The sequence below is a fragment of the Anguilla anguilla genome, chromosome 2 (genome assembly GCF_013347855.1).
Source record: "Anguilla anguilla isolate fAngAng1 chromosome 2, fAngAng1.pri, whole genome shotgun sequence".
Lineage (NCBI taxonomy): Eukaryota > Metazoa > Chordata > Actinopteri > Anguilliformes > Anguillidae > Anguilla > Anguilla anguilla.
The window spans coordinates 29363163-29379289 of record NC_049202.1 but is presented as its reverse complement, the minus strand read 5'-3'; the positions used below and the strand labels follow the sequence as shown (position 1 = coordinate 29379289).

Here is a 16127-nt window from a genome sequence, read left to right as displayed (position 1 = left end):
ATATGCCTAGGCCCACTTTGTATTTCAGTCAATCATATGTACATATTGCCTCTTAGAGTTCCTGTCAGTTTCCCCGCAAGATCCATCCCAACCAGTACAAATTGTTCAGACACCTGAGCAATTCCAAAAGGAGTGGACAATGGCATATTGGGAACTTCATATACATACAAGAGGCGTGAATACATGATGCTTACTTAAACTGGGATGTATTTTTGGGTTGTCTGATGTTCTTCTGGCACTGAGGGGAGTTCAGGAAAATTTTAAATAGTAACTTTTTTCCCGACCGTGAAAACTGCCTGCTTGTTTACATTTTGGACAGATGTGGCTCCTGAGTAAAACTATCGTTGTTTCCATCGCAGCATTTTCGACACAAGTAATATCGGAAAAATCCTAAAATTTCTTCTTACAGTGAAGAGTGCCTGACCGGCAACCGTAGAAATGTGTTAACACAGCGGCAAAATTAGGCTATATCTAGAAATACCATCTTTGGGGAAAAAACGCTACGGTTGAGGGTCAGGCACTCTTCACAATAAGAAGAAATTTCAGGATTTTTTCGATATTGCTTGTGTCGAAAGTGCTGCAACGGAAACAATGATAGATTTACTCAGGAGCCACATCTGTCCAAAATGTAAAAACACACAGTTTTCATGGTCTGGAAAAATCTTATGACAACGTGGTAATTTAGCTAACGTAGCTAGCTAGCTAGCCAAACAGTCAGTAACACAGATACTTCCTTGTGACATTTAGGGATAATGTCAAGGAGGAAAGGTAAAAGCCAAAAAACCTTAGACAGTTTTTTAAATATTTAAATGTGCCCAGCATTCCAAGGCTTGTTGTAAGATTCAGTAGCCAATCAGGACTTGAATACAAGTTTTTTGTAGAGTGCAAAAACTTTGATATTATTTATTTTATTTTAATTTAATTTCTTTTGTTGTTGTTGAAATGTGCCCAGCATATCATGGCTGTAAGATTCAGTAGCCAATCAGGACTTTATGTAATTTAATTTAATTTAATTTTATTTAATTTTATTTAATTAATTTTGTTGTTGTTGAAAACACAGGATTCCAAGACTGTACATTGTTGTCAGATTCTTTGTAAGACTCTGCTATGCTGTAAATAGTTGTTGATTTTTTAAATGTGTGTTGAATAAATGACTTATTTATAACAACATTCACATTACATAGTCTTATTTTCAAATCTCCAGTCAGCTTTTAGCACTGACTTAATGTAGGGCCCTATGGAATCTGTGTTATAGCTTTTTTAAATTCTCAATTCCACGATTCCGTCCGTGATTCTGTTATCACAGAAACTATAGGGCCCTACCTTAATGCTGCCATCAGTCTGTCGCTGGCCCGCACCGGGCCCCTGTTAAAAAAGACACTTGGCCGCCGGTCACTGACTCCTGTCAAAAGATACTTGCCACCGGGCCTAACAACTTTTCTGGGGGAAACCCTGGTCTCTCAACATGAGGACCAAGAACCATAAAAGACCACTGTAGTGGATGACTCAGTACTTACAATTGTGAATTGTCAATTGTTGAAACAGATGAAGAAAACTCCACAAGATGTAGGCATATATGTGTCAAAGACCATAAAGAGAAGACCACACCACAAGATGCAAAACACTAAAAATACACTAAAAATACATTTAGTTCTACAACAAAGTCTTATAGACAGATGAGATGAGTATTAGTCTTTAAGAAAGTGAAGGAAAGTGGAGTGTGGGGGAACTACAGTTAAGGCCAAAGGTTTATATACACCTAGGCTAAAGACAATCAAAATCAATTTTTCACAACTCCACATATTTCATGTTACCATACATGTCCTGTGTTAAGTCAATTAGGGTATCTACCTTATTTCAATAAGAGGTCATTTCAAAATAATAGCTAAGAAATATATATTTCAGCTTTTAAGTACTATATCAGATTTTCAGTGGGTCAAAAGTTTTCACTTTGTTAGTATTTGGTGGCATTGCCTTTTAATTGCTTAACTTGAATCAAATGCTTGGGGTAGCGTTTCACAAGCTTCTCACAATACTTTTCCAGAATTTTTGCCCATTCCTCCTGACAGAACTGGTGTAACTCAGCCAGGTTTGTGGGCCTCCTTGCTCGGACATGCTTTTTCAGTTCAGTCCACAAATTTTCTATGGGATTCAGGTCAGGCCTTTGTGATCGCCACTTCATTACTTTCACTGTTGTCTTTAAGCCATTTTGCTACAACACTGGATGTATGCTTAGGATCATTGTCCTGCTGGAAGACCCAGTTGCGACCAAGTTTGAACTTTTAGATAATCCTCCTTCCTCATGATGCCATCTATTTTATGAAGTGCACCCGTCCCTTTTCTAGCAAAACACCTCCACAACATGATGCTGTCACCCCCATGCTTCACAGTTGGGATGGTGTTCTTTGGATTAAAAGCCTCAACCTTCTTCCTCCATACATAGCGCTGATCATTATGGCCAAACAGTTAAACTTTTGTTTCATCTGATCAGAGAACACTCCTCCAAAAGGCTAGGTCTTTATGCTGGTGATCACCTGCACACTTCATTCTGGCTTTTTTTATGCCTGTCTTGGAGTAGGGGCTTCCTTACACGACAGCCTTTCAGGCCATGGCGGATTCTCATAATGGTAGATGTAGATACTTTGATACCTGATGCCTCCAATTCCTTCACCAGTTCCTTTATTGTTGTTTTGGGGTTCAGCTGAACCTTTTGGACATAAGTTCTTTCAGCCTTGGGAGTTAATTTGTGCCTCCTTCCTGAACCTGTGCCTCCAGTGTCTGTGTGGTCTCAAGGTTTTTATATTTGCCTACAATTGTTTGTATAGATGCTCGTGGTAGCTTTAGTTGTTTGGACATTGGAGGAACCCTACTTGTGGAAGTCCGCAATTCTTTTTCTGAGGTCTTAGTCGAGTAGTTTGGATTTTCCCATAGTGTCAAGGGCAAGAACACAGTGGCTCTAAAGGTAGGCCCTTAAATACAGCCACAGGTACCAATTAACTCCCAATTGACTCCTAATTATGACATTTGGCCAATCAGAAACTTCTAAAAGCCATTACATCAATTTCTGGAATCTTCCAGACTGTCTGGAAGATTCAGTCAACTTGGTGTATGTAAACTTTTGACCCACTAGAATTCTGATATAGTGAATTAAAGCTGAAATAAATTTGTCTCCAATAAAATGACCTCTGATGTGAAGTAGCTGCCCTAATACACTTGCAAAAAGAAATGTATGGTAACATGAACTGTGCGGAGTGAAAAACTGAGTTTGAATATCTTTAGCCTAGGTGTATGTTAATTTTTGGCCTCAACTGTATACAGTAATGTACCTTACCTCTCTCTGTATGTACTCCAGAGTCTTCTCAAAATGGTTCAGACTGGAGTTATTCTTTCTGATTGATGTGATGATTTGGAGCACATGCTCTTTTACTTTGTCTTCAAACTAAAACAAGACAAAGACAGTTTGGATGGTAATACTATTATTAATCAATCTGCATTCATATATTTTGTTTTATCAATCAACCTCTCTGCCAAGTGTCTCCAAATTGAAATGGTAAGTAAATTTTCAGAAATATTTTACACATTTATTTGTAAGTCCTGCAATAAAGTCTTGTTTTTTATTTGTTTGTTTATTATTTTACAATATAAAGCACAATTGTTATTTAAAACATTTTGAGCACATGACAATATAAATGACATGCTATGTATGTTTAGTAATATAGCTACAAAACATGATTTTTATGTTTATATTTGTGAATAAATACTATAAAATGAATGTTCATATCTATATATTCTCCTCTTTTTCTTCCATATCTGGAATCTCCAATTGTACATATATAATTCAGCACTCATTGCTGCAAACTCCATTATCCATTTGAGAGAGAGCAGACAAGTATGTTAAGTTGCCGCCACTTCTTATCACACTGCAGTTCACCTATACAGACATGAGTCAGAGGAGGATATGTCATGTATGGCTCAACACGTGGACTTGTGGGTGCCTGATCATTCGGAGGGGGTTGCACTGAGCGATGAGTTGTATTCCTGGCTGGGTGAAACCTGCCCATCCCAGGGTAACACTAGAGCCGATTGTGTGTCCCAATGGGGCTGCCAGTCACAGTCGGCACTAGGCACGGTCCAGATTCAAAATCAAACTGTGGACCCCAGTCATGCACTAGAACAGTGTTATAACAGGATAAGCCACCCAGCAGTCAATCTTAACTTGACACTGTAGCATTCACAATGGCACAAAGAGTGATGATAACAACAAACAAATGCCTTACCGCAGTCTTTTGTGTGAAGAAAATAACTCCTCCTACAATCTGAGCTGCCAGCAGGACTGTGAGCAGGAAGAAATACTGCAGGAAGACAAGATGGATCAAGTCCAGTACATGCTCTAGCCTAACATCAAATGAGGAATTTCAGGCAATTTTTCTCTTACAGGGTTAAGAAGAAAATCAAGGAAACTACAGAAATTGTGTTTCGAATTTTGACTGAGGGCAGCTTGACTGCCTCCCTTCCTTATTTTATTTTTCAAGCTCTTGTTAATCCCTTCAGGCAAGCCCCTAGTAGCCAGGATGCCGGCTTCCTCAGATTGCTCAACTCAGACATTCAGGGCTCCTGCAACCAAACTCTGAATGGCAACAACAAACTCAGTATTCTAGCTTTATTAGTAGAAAATACTCTTGAAATGAGCATCCGCTTTGATGTTGACCAAACTTGTCCTTTATCCCAATGGGATCCAACGCGATACGTGACCACTTGGCTCCGATCCCACCGTTCGCCCGAAGACTCCCGGAAAAGATAGGCATCTCATAACACTCTCCATTAGGCATTTTACAGAAGAGGAAGTGCTGGATGCATTACTAGTTATGGCCACGAAAAGTTATGGGGGATGAGCCTTTTACAGCTCTCAAACCAATTTAACTCTAATTTCTGGCACTGTCCCTAAGCTGGGGACACATTACACTGTTTTTTAGCCCTATTTGGCAAGAATATCAGGTAGACTCTGCACTAGTCCAGGGTAGTCACACTGTGTAGTCAAAGCTGTAATTGTTATGTGTGGGAGAGTGAAAGACTCAAATCAATCATACAATCCCAGTCCTCAGCACTACAATTAAATCAAACATGATTTTATCAGGGCTAGCCCTTGCACAATCCTGTAGTTTGCGCTTTTCAAAGACTTCAGTCGCAACAGGAATTTTCAATAGTAAATGAAAATTAAAAATTTGCTACAGAGGAAGGAAGAGGGGGAACATACGGAAGTAAACACAAGATCCAACATGCGTAATGGCTGAGTCGAATAAACATGTTTTCTGGCGTGTCAAAAATGATGAGCGACTCATGGATTTGCAGCAGACTTATGAGAGTCTGTATAATGACAATTCTAATGTCAGTTTTTTCTATGCATATCACCACACAAACCACAATTGTTACAAGCTGCATGGGTTCCATGTTTGTTTTGGTTTCAAAATATTGTGGAAAAAATGTATTCTCATGAGTACAGGTGTACCACGAAAAATAACATTCTCACGAGAGAACTGTGACTGTCTATTCTGTCTTTACATTGTGCTCTTCAAAGACAGCCATCATTATGTGTGTGCATCAAATATGACAGAAAATCTGCAAATGTCAGTTGTTAAATGTGCACTTCTCAGTAGCTTACAATTGTAAAAATAATGCAAAGTGTCCCCAACTTTAGGTGTGGAAAGCAATATATCCTGCCTGTACACAAAGGTGGAGACATTAGTGACCTCAAAAACTACCGCGACAGAACAGGTTTCAAAAAGCTATTCCCCACAAAGAGAATAACCACCAAGTCTCTAAGAGAGACACAGGGATATAGGAGAAAAAATAGAAAAGAAAATGGCTTCACTCCACGGGAGACTATCCCAAATAAATAAGGCAATCCGCTAAGGAGTAAACGAAAGCCTATAGAAAACAAACAGAAAACAAATGCACCTGAAGGTGAACTAAGCGACAGTTCCACTCACAGGAACTGAAACTAAGAGACCTCAAGACAGCTAACATAAGCTAGGGCGAAACTACACCCGCAATTCTCTCTCAAAGAATACCTCCTGAGACCAACCCAGATATACGGAGTTCGTTCAGTACCAGTACCGGCTCTTGTGTATAGGTGACACTAAAGCGTTGTTTCTCTGTGAACACAGACCTTAAGTAAGGTTCGACAGGTGCAACTGCGAATGCACTAAACACGCCTGTAGACCTCTAACCAATGAGCGCAGGAGGACTTGCAGGCAGAGTGAAATCTGCACGCCTAAAACCCATTTAGCTAAATTGATGTGGCACACTCGAATTAGTGAAGCAGGACGGGAAAGGAATGGAGCTGGGTGATACATCCACCCAAAACCATGACACAGTGCTCTCCTGTAAAAAAGACTCTAGTCTCAGTGAGACCTCCCTGATAAATAAATAGATAAATAAATAAAATAACTAATTAATGAATGAATTAATAAAGCAACTCACCATTCCCAGCATGCATCTGACCTCCTTCAGTGCACCCACACATCCAAAAAAGCCCACTGCCATAGTGACAGTGCCCCCAATGGCCAGAAAATATGAGAGTACAGAGAGAGAAAGGGAAGAGGGGGCTAGCACTGAAAGAGAAGATAAAACAACAGTCACTGTAACAGTGATAAATTTGTATTTGCTTTAGTTGCAGATGTAAGAGAGCGTTGAATTTTTATTGTCAATAAATGTCTGTGGAATTATAAACTTATGAACATTAACCATGCTTTTACAATGAAAAATAATTTTTTTATGGAAAAGTATGGTTTGAATGAAGGAAAGTTATTCTTAAGACGTTTTTTGTAGTTTTACAATGTGCATGTGAGTAAAAAAAACTGCAGAGAGGTTATGCACTCCAATCACAGTGTTCATGCACTGATTGGAAATAGTAATGTCCCGTTAAAAGGAATGAAAAATGATTTGCTTGTTTTCCTTTTAAATCAGTGTTCCATTTTTAAATGTTAAGAAGACACTTGTTGATGCCGAGTGCTCCTTCCGTTACAGTAATGCTGTCAGCGACAACAGGTGTTCCAAAGACTCAAACCCTGCAATGTGGGTTACAATATGATATAACAAAACAAACTTCAATAAGAAATAAAAATGGACACACAGCAATCGTGTTTTATTATTTTAGTAATGCAATTTATGCATGCTTTGTTTCTAACAACGTTCTATTACAGGCAAAAAGGCATACTATATGTTTCCATGATGGACCGATTTGATGAAATCCACCAGCCTATCAATGTATTTGTTCCCTGTGGCAACTGCCCGCTGTTTTTTTGAAACTTCAAGCACTTCTTACTTTTGCAGTTGTTTTGCAGTACATGTTATTTCTATCGTTTCCCACTGCATGAGACCTATTAATTAATTTCACGTACCACAGACCTCTACCTGGAGAGTAAGGACTAGGACCAGTTTTTACTGTATATAAGCTATCTTTTGCCCAGTTGTGTCATGCTGAATTACACACCAAATTTCTCAGTGATAGCTGGCTGGCCAATGAAGTACAGTGTCTGGTTAGCTTCACTATTCTTGCAGCTGGAGAGCATAGCTGCATCCTGAGGGTTACTAGCTCTTGAGAGTAGATTTGGCTGCTCTGGAAACACAAAAAGATGTCACTTGGGCAGATTTTTCTAGAATGGGAGATGGGAGATTATTTTATTTTTACCGAATGTCCCGTGTAGTCCCTTGTAGTATTTCAGCATAGTAGAGTACATTGTCTTGGAGATTAAGACCAGAGACTCGTGTCCCCTACAGGAGCCAAAAATGAATTGCCGAATTTTAGGAGGATGCCCATTAATATGTTCACATCTGAAAGGAATAAAGTACTAATGCTAATCCTAAATTGATTATTGTGTTGTTGTGTCGGTAGTCTATTATGGTAAAGTACTCAAAACACAAAATATAACACTCACTGAAGAAGCTCACTTCATCAAACACAATCCATAATCCAAGAGAGAGCAGGAGCAATCCCAGGGTCTAGAAGGCAGGTAGGAAAACCAAATTAATATATGCACTGACTCATTTAATATCACACTTTATACCATACTGTAAATACAAGCAAATTAAAAACTAAAAACCTTTGATTCTTTTTTGATTCAAGAAAATGAGAGCAGAATTCTATATGGTGGACTACATGTACAGCATTCTAAGTGGAAAAAAATAATAAAAATACATGCTACTATTAGCTATAGGTTTGTGTGTGTGTGTGTGTGTGTGTGTGTGTGTGCGTGTGTAACAGTACTTACAAAAAAGAACAGATTAAACAGGAACAGGAAGTATTTGATGAGACTGAGGCAGCCTTGTGATACCATATCTGAAAAGAGCAACAATCATTAAAACCAACCAAGTAAAAATATGCATAATAAAATAAAAATAATTCTGTCAATAAATACAAGCAGCACAACACCAACTAGGGGACAGGCATAAAGTGACAATGTTATAAAACAGTCACAAGTGGTGTTATCAGTGTGATTAGTAAACAATCCCTTAGGTTAATTTAAACACAGTTACCCAGGTTCAGGGCATATGTGATTCAATTAAAGCAAACTCAACTCTGGAATGAATTATTCAGGAAATAGGAAAATGTCATGCCTGGGCTGGAGGTAGGAGGGTTTTTTTATATAGAGCCAATGAGCACATCCTTTTTGTCTCTAACTTCAAAGTCCTCAGTGGTTTATTACAATTAAAATATAATCAAAGAAAGATACACAAGAAAAATAATTGAGTGAAAACAGAAATGTCATCATTCTTGATTGATGAAACATTTTAAGTATAAATATTAAATATCATTGCCTTTTTCCAGTTTTGCCTTTAATATTATGGGCATATGGTATCTGTACATATTATTATGCAATAATGAAGAGACACAACAAACACTGTCATATTTGTTATTGACCAACAAATTGAAAAACTTTTTCTTTCTTTTTTTTTTACATTTTTGCCAAGATTGCATTTTTGGCACTTTATTTCTACATAAATGATGTATATAATCTAATATAGTACTATAAAAGGTATTGGTTTTATTTAAGTTATTTTCCAAGTCTCTGTGATGTTCAAATCAGGATTTATAAAGCCTTTATTTATATCGCCCCCTAAATGGGTGAGGATTGCCCAGATTTGACATTTGCACGCAAGGGTTGATGCAGGTGCATTAGGCTGTGTTGCTACAGATTACAACACTATTATAGCCAAAGAAATGTGAATGCTTTAGGACATCCAATCTTGCATTTTTATGACTGTTTTAGACAAATTATTATATTGCTTTTCACTTAGTTATGAATGTAGACAGAAGAATGCAGTAAATTAATATCAGTTGGAGAACAGTGACATTTACAACATATTTGTCAGGCTTTTCCCAAAGCCTGTCGTCTATAATGTAGGCCTAAACTGAACACAGCATCAATAATGCATGAAATAATGATGGAGAATGACAATTTAAGAAACAACGTTCTTTATCTACAGAAAAGGGATCCTACACTATGATAAGAAAACGTATAGCAGTGTACTACTACTGCATAGTTGCATATTTCAGCACAGATGAATGAAGCATTATCTACAGTATAGGCCCAAGAGTTCTCTTGCCAGTCCCAATTAAGTTTTGTGAGTATACAGCAGATAGGTTAAGGGTTCCATGATTTTGTTATAACACCAAAATTCAGCCAATTTTGTCAAAGCATGTGCTTAAAATGAGATTAAAATTGTATTTATATTTTTGGAATCTGTGTGCATGTGTGCATGTCTGTCGTGTCTGAGTGCACATCTCTGTGATCTAATTTGGAACAGCATGCTGAAAAACAGGAAGCTGATGCAAATGAAAAGTTTTTAGCAGGTGGAGTTACTTCCTCATTTTGTCCGTCTGTGGGGACTGTGCGACTCCTTATCATTGTGACTCACAATGTTCAGTTTTCAGTTTACAATTGAAAGTGGCATTGATGGAGAATGTGGCAGAAGTTGAACAATCTACAGTTGAGATTGGGCAGGAAAATGAGGAAAAATTATCGCCACTCCCCAACACACACAACAAATAATCTTTTTATATTAGCTATACCTTTATATGGCCAAAGTCTTAGCAAAATACATGCAGTACATTCCAGTCTTAAATTGGGTGTCAATTTTCAACCTTGCTTCTGACAAGAAAGCATCCATATATCCATTATCTATACACCTGCTTATCCTGACCAGGGTCGCAGGGGTTGCTGGAGCCTATCCCTGTGTGCATTGGGCGAGAGGCAGGATTACACCCAGGACAGGTCTATCGCAGGGCAAACACACCATTCACTCACACACTCATACCTATGGGCAATTTAGAGTCTTCAATTAGCCCACCTGTATGTCTTTGGACTGTGGGAGGAACATGGAGTACCCGGAGGAAACCCACACTGGCACGGGGAGAACATGGAAACATTTATGACACTTGGGCTGGCATCAACCTTCATGGCTGTCATATCAAATATTCAAAGTTCACAACACGTAAACTTTGAATATCCTTAAATTGCTGATTTATATATACTTGCAACAAATTAAATGAGGAATCCAATAGTGCCAAAAAGTATAAACACAATACAAAAAGTTGTGGGATGAGACTGACTAGTGCCATGATGCTACACATCAATACTATATTTTGTAACCAGCTAGCGAGCTACACAGCTAAGAATAATAAGCAAAGCAAGCAACGTGAGATGGGACTACGAGGGGAAGAACAACCACTAATTCTTGAGTGGATTTCCTGTTCTCAGAAGTTACACGTATTAACCCTCCTCCACAGTCACAAAGACTCCTACAGAAAACCCTTTTCTGCATGAGACGACATATTGTATGCTTCCGTGAGCAAGAATTTAACTCAATCTAGTTTCTAAGGATTGTGAGGTACATGCTTACATTTTTAGTCTTCTGGTACACTATCACTAATTACACAATAACATATTGTAAAAGTCAAGCCAATATAAAATAAAATTTAACTGTCATGTTCTGGAAAAAAGTGGGTAACAAATGATGCCAAGTGCCTGCACAATAGTATCATGTGTCTGTCTCCAAGGCGATATAACTGAATAGGTTGACACCCACCATGAAATTTTAATATTGAGAGTAAATGAAGCACCCTTTTTTGAAATTAAATACTTCCTTGAAAAAACATTATTACAAAGTAATGGTTGAACATTCACCAGCATAACCGTCATTAAGTAGCCTACATACTATAAAACATGTATCTTGTATGTATCAAATATAGGTTTTATAGTTAATAAACCATGAATTTAAACAGATTTCAAATGTTTGACAGTTGTTTACACTATTTGTTTTTGATGATCAGTGCTATGAATGGAGGAAAAAGGGTGAGGCTTTTAATCTAAAGAACACCATCTCAACCGTAAAGCATGGGGGTGGCAGCATCATGTTGTGGGGGTGTTTTGCTCGAAAAGCAACTGATAATAGATCTCAGATAATAGACAGCATCATGAGGAAGGAGGATTATCTACAAATACTGAAGCAACACCTCAAGACATCGGCTAGAAAGTTAAAACTTGGCCGCAACTGGGTCTTCCAGGAGGCCAATGATCTTAAGCATACCTCCAAAGTTGTAACAAAATGGCTTAAAGACAACAAAGTGAAAGTACTGGAGTGGCCATCATAAAGCCCTGACCTGAATCCCATAGAAAATCTGTGGACTGAACTGAAAAAGCGTGTCTGAGCAAGGAGGCCCACAAACCTGACCAGTTCTGTCAGGAGGAATGGGCAAAAATTCCAGCAAAGTAATGTGAGAAGCTTGTGAAAGGCTACCCTAAGCGTTTGATTTAAGTTAAGCAATTAAAAGGCAATGTCACCAAATACTAACAAAGTGTATGTAAACTTTTGACCCACTGAAAATCTGATTGTCACACACTAAGCGTGGCACTCTGGGGAGGAAGATGCGTCAGTACCGGGCAACACCGTTGTCTGTCGCATGGAGAGAGCGCACCCACATAAACATGAAATAAAATAAACGGACACCTTCACCATTCCCCCTCACGGGTTCCGGGCAAAAACAATTAACTAAAAAAACAAGTCAAAATAACAAAGACAAAAGAAAGTAAAACAACTTTTCAGTTCCCTGCTCTGTAGCTGACCCACCTTCCCGGCCAGGTCCAGCTCCTCCAGCATCCCAGCTGAGGATTCCTTCCTTTTTTCAGTGCTCAAAATAAAAGGAACCAAAAATCATAACTGCGTTCTCGGTGTTAGCTCCCAGTCTCGGCCCCGAACTGTGAAGAGCAGCACACCTTTAAGCACCAGGGCTGATTAGCTAACGCAACCTAGGTATGTATGCGCTCTCCATCAGCTGGTGCAGCCGAGACCAATCCGCCTCTCCAGCGGACCAACTGCTACACTGATATAGTACATAAAAGCTGAAATAAATGTGTCTCTTCGCTATTATTTTGAAATTACCTCTTATGGAAATAAAATAGATACCCTATTTGACTTAGCACATGAAATTTATGGTAAGATGAAATGTGTGGAGTTGTGAAAAATTGAGTTTGAATGTCTATAGCCTAGGTGTATGTAAACTTTTGGCCTCAAATGTAGTGGTTTCATAATATGCCTCGATACATTTTCCTTGGCCTATATAACAAAACCACTATAATTTAGAGATACAAATGTTGAAATTGGTTCAATTGTGTTCTTTATTTTCAAGAAAATAGTTTTGTACTATATTATTAGTTTTGTACATATTATGGTTTCGTAATGTCTATGAAATTAGGTTGCTACTGGTGCAGAAGCTGATGCTGTAATGCAGGATACGTCCATACTACCGCTATCAGCATAGTGGTAGTACATAGTAAAAAATGCAGCCTTAAAACATTACAGACACAAGTTGATGGCTAATGACACAGCCAGCACTGGCTCATGTGGCTCTAAAATATTTGACCTGCTCCCCAACGAGTGCTTCAAGCAGTTTTTCAGTATAGCAAGGAATGTTGTGGCTCCCCATCACTCCAGACTGCTTGCGTCTCATGTGCAGGAGCTTGTCTTTATAAAATACACCTTGGGGAAGTTTTATTAAACCATAATAGCTGAAGATGTATTCCATCTAGGGAAGCTTTTCAATTTTTTCTTTAATTACTTAAGCTTATGCCAATCAAACATACAGGTAAAGTGGGGCTTCAACAAAAATGGAAGAAAAAGTATTTATAAACAAAAAAAAAAAAAAACATTTAGCCTTACATTCCATAGTTCTTTTATTTAATTTGGGGTTCATTGCAAACAGTAGTTCATAATGAAGATGACTAACCATTTTTTTAATTATAAAAGCATTCTTTCAGTTTATAATTGACTTCAGTGTAGGGGTTGTGGTGGAGTTCATGCAGTTTGTACTATTCAGTTCAGAGTAAGTGTGAGTAACTATCTTTTGATTTATAAAAACATTTTGCCTATGTTTGAAACTTGATTTGACAATTTGTTTACTTCAGTGTTATAAAAGCCAGTCATGGCTATATAACATATAGGTCATTGCTTGTTAAACACAGCTTTAAAAAGAAAATTACATGTGGCTAAACTGGATTATTGTTGATGTCATTGTAAAACCGTGACTTTAATACTTTAATATCTGAACAATAGCAGTGCCAGTGATTATAATGGTAAACAGCGATTTTGGTCATATAGTGTATCTGGTCGTCAAATCTAGCATCAACTTTGCATAATTTGTAATGAGGAAATTGTAAAATTTTCTGTCTGATTAAGAGCATAATAAGCAGTCTAATTTGACAGGTATGGGAGACAGCATGCGCAACATCAGCAAGAAAGGAAAATTAAAGGGAAAGTATAAAACATCCACATTCACATTGTAAAAATACAAAAACAGATTTTCATCTGTGCTAGAGTTTGCAACTGCCATCTGCACTTGGATCCTTATAAAGCAGCACTCCTTGTTTAGTGTTCCGACAAAGGAAAATATTCATAAACGCATCTGTGCTCTACATGATTTTCATGGTCTAATAAAATCAGCCCCGTGACAAGATCAGCAAGCAAATATTATACAGGAAATACAAGATCTGAAAGAGAATTAACTATGCAAAACAATTTTAGAATTACACATATGTGCAGGAGTGTGCACGAGTGTAGGCTTTACATGTTTCCATGCATGTGTGTGCACGATAATGGAGGTGATATAGATACCATATTATAATAATAATAACAATAATAATAATAATAATAATTATTATTATTATTATTAATATTGAAAGCACGACCATAAGTAATCCTCATAGATAACAGTCATGGCATATTTCACATGCAGGCTCCTTGTTTCAGCTTTAATGTCCATATTTAATGGTCTATAATCTAAAAGTATTTTTAGCGTCATTAAACTAATTAAGCGCAAGACACATCACATTTGGTAGCAAAATGAGAATTGTAAAATTTTAATCTTTTTACTTGGATTTCTTAAACACGATGAGGCTGAGAAAATAAACCGTTCTAACAAGAAACAAATAATGTATCCGTAATTGTCTGCTTAATTAGGCTAAGAAATTTGGTGCCGAATGAATTTGCGATGTCACGCCAAACCCACACTACCCCGAGTAATGTTACAATATTAAAGGCCTTTAATACATTATACTACATTAAGTCAGATCTAACTTCAACAAAGATATATAGATCACTTACCTTCTGCTGTGTTCTGAGAAGTAACTCAAATTAGTGTATGCACACGATGCACACGTTGGAATGAACGCAATACGTTTTCCAGATCAATAACCTAAAGGTCAGACAAGTGCTCTGGAACTAGCTTGATATTTAGAAAACCAGCGATACGTAGGCTCTTACAGTACACTAAAACTTTCCGTGGTTGAAACAACTTTCTGTAACAAACCTTCCGTGTTGTATTTGCGTCACCTTCAGTATGACGTGTATTACGCTGTCGGAAGAGACATTGCTTGCTCCACGCTTGTCCAAGTAACACTTCGATCATCTATGTACCATCGCGCTTCTAGTGTTACCCTATCTTGACGGGTTTAAGGCTTGCCCATACAGTAGCCTAGATATTGCACGTTTCCTTCGCTTTACAGTTCTTGGACTGCATTTGTACCTTGTTTGTGTCGGGGTGAATTTGTTCGGACTACACAGAGTGCTAGGTAAAAAGACTGCGCTGGGCAGAACATTACGCATTGAAAACATAGAATGAAATGCATGGAGGACTAAACGTGCCAATATGATATTAGGCTAAATAATTAAATAAATACATAAATAAATAAATTGGTCAATGATTAAGTAAATACTTCATTTTATTTTGAAATAATTAAATAATTGACACCTCATGATTGTCATTTTCACAATAACATGATTATATTTTCTTTCATAATAACATGTTGTATTTCCGGATGGCTTTTTTCATTTCATAATGGCACTTTTCCGAATGACTTATTTCCGAATGCCATTTTTATTTCCGAACTCCCTTTTTCATTTCATAATGAGACTTTTCAAAGTTGAAAGACCTCCTGTCAATCAACACGAGCAGGGCGTGATCACGGTCACTGGTTGATCACGCATTCAGGCAAAAGCAGCAGCACCGCAAATATAGATCTGTATGTTAAAATTAAAAATAGTAAGCCCTAGTGCTTTAGCTATTAATGTACAAGTCGCTGCACCCACATCCATTCCCAACATAGGGTGCAATCAACATACAATGCATCCACAAATTCATTGAATCAATACAAATCCTTTATTGGAATGAAAGCAAGTCGCAAAAACACAAAACGCACAGTTTAAGCTTCATAAAGGATAACGCTACATTATTCTAACAAGTTCGAACACTTCTATGATTAAAATCATTTCTTGCTTGCTAGGTACCTAGTGAGGTTAATGCAGCTAGCCATCCCACTCATAGTTCTTGCTTAGCAGGGCTGGTCATATAGCCATTGACAGTGAAGTGTCTGTCACCCAGAACACAAACAGAAGCTAGTTTTAACTAGTGACTAGTAAATGGAAGTGCCTTTGCGTAGATCCAACAAATCAAGCATTTGCTTGATTGTTTTTTTTTTTTTTTTTTTAACTAGTATCATTGACACGTTAACTAGATAATGCTAGCTAGGAACATCTTTGATTAAGAACCTACTATATGGTAGCAAGCCAGCTAG

At 37.7% G+C, this 16127-nt stretch overlaps 1 protein-coding gene across 4 annotated transcripts in view; it reads right to left on the bottom strand.

The window, feature by feature from the left end:
- Positions 1-14957, bottom strand: part of cd37 (CD37 molecule) — a 39123-nt gene extending 24166 nt beyond the window's left edge. The window contains exons 1-7 of one of the 4 annotated variants that reach the window (XM_035404344.1): positions 14659-14952; positions 8271-8338; positions 7938-8001; positions 7691-7773; positions 6481-6611; positions 4278-4352; positions 3332-3439 (exon numbers count right to left, since the gene is read on the bottom strand). In XM_035404344.1, the coding sequence (XP_035260235.1) occupies positions 3332-3439; positions 4278-4352; positions 6481-6611; positions 7691-7739 (363 nt within the window). In that variant the 5' untranslated portion in view covers positions 7740-7773; positions 7938-8001; positions 8271-8338; positions 14659-14952. Of the gene's footprint in view, positions 1-3331; positions 3440-4277; positions 4353-6480; positions 6612-7690; positions 7774-7937; positions 8002-8270; positions 8339-14658 lie in introns of all 4 variants that reach the window. The other 3 variants (XM_035404343.1, XM_035404346.1, XM_035404345.1) reach the window with 3 other exon arrangements.
- Positions 14958-16127: the final 1170 nt, after the last annotated feature.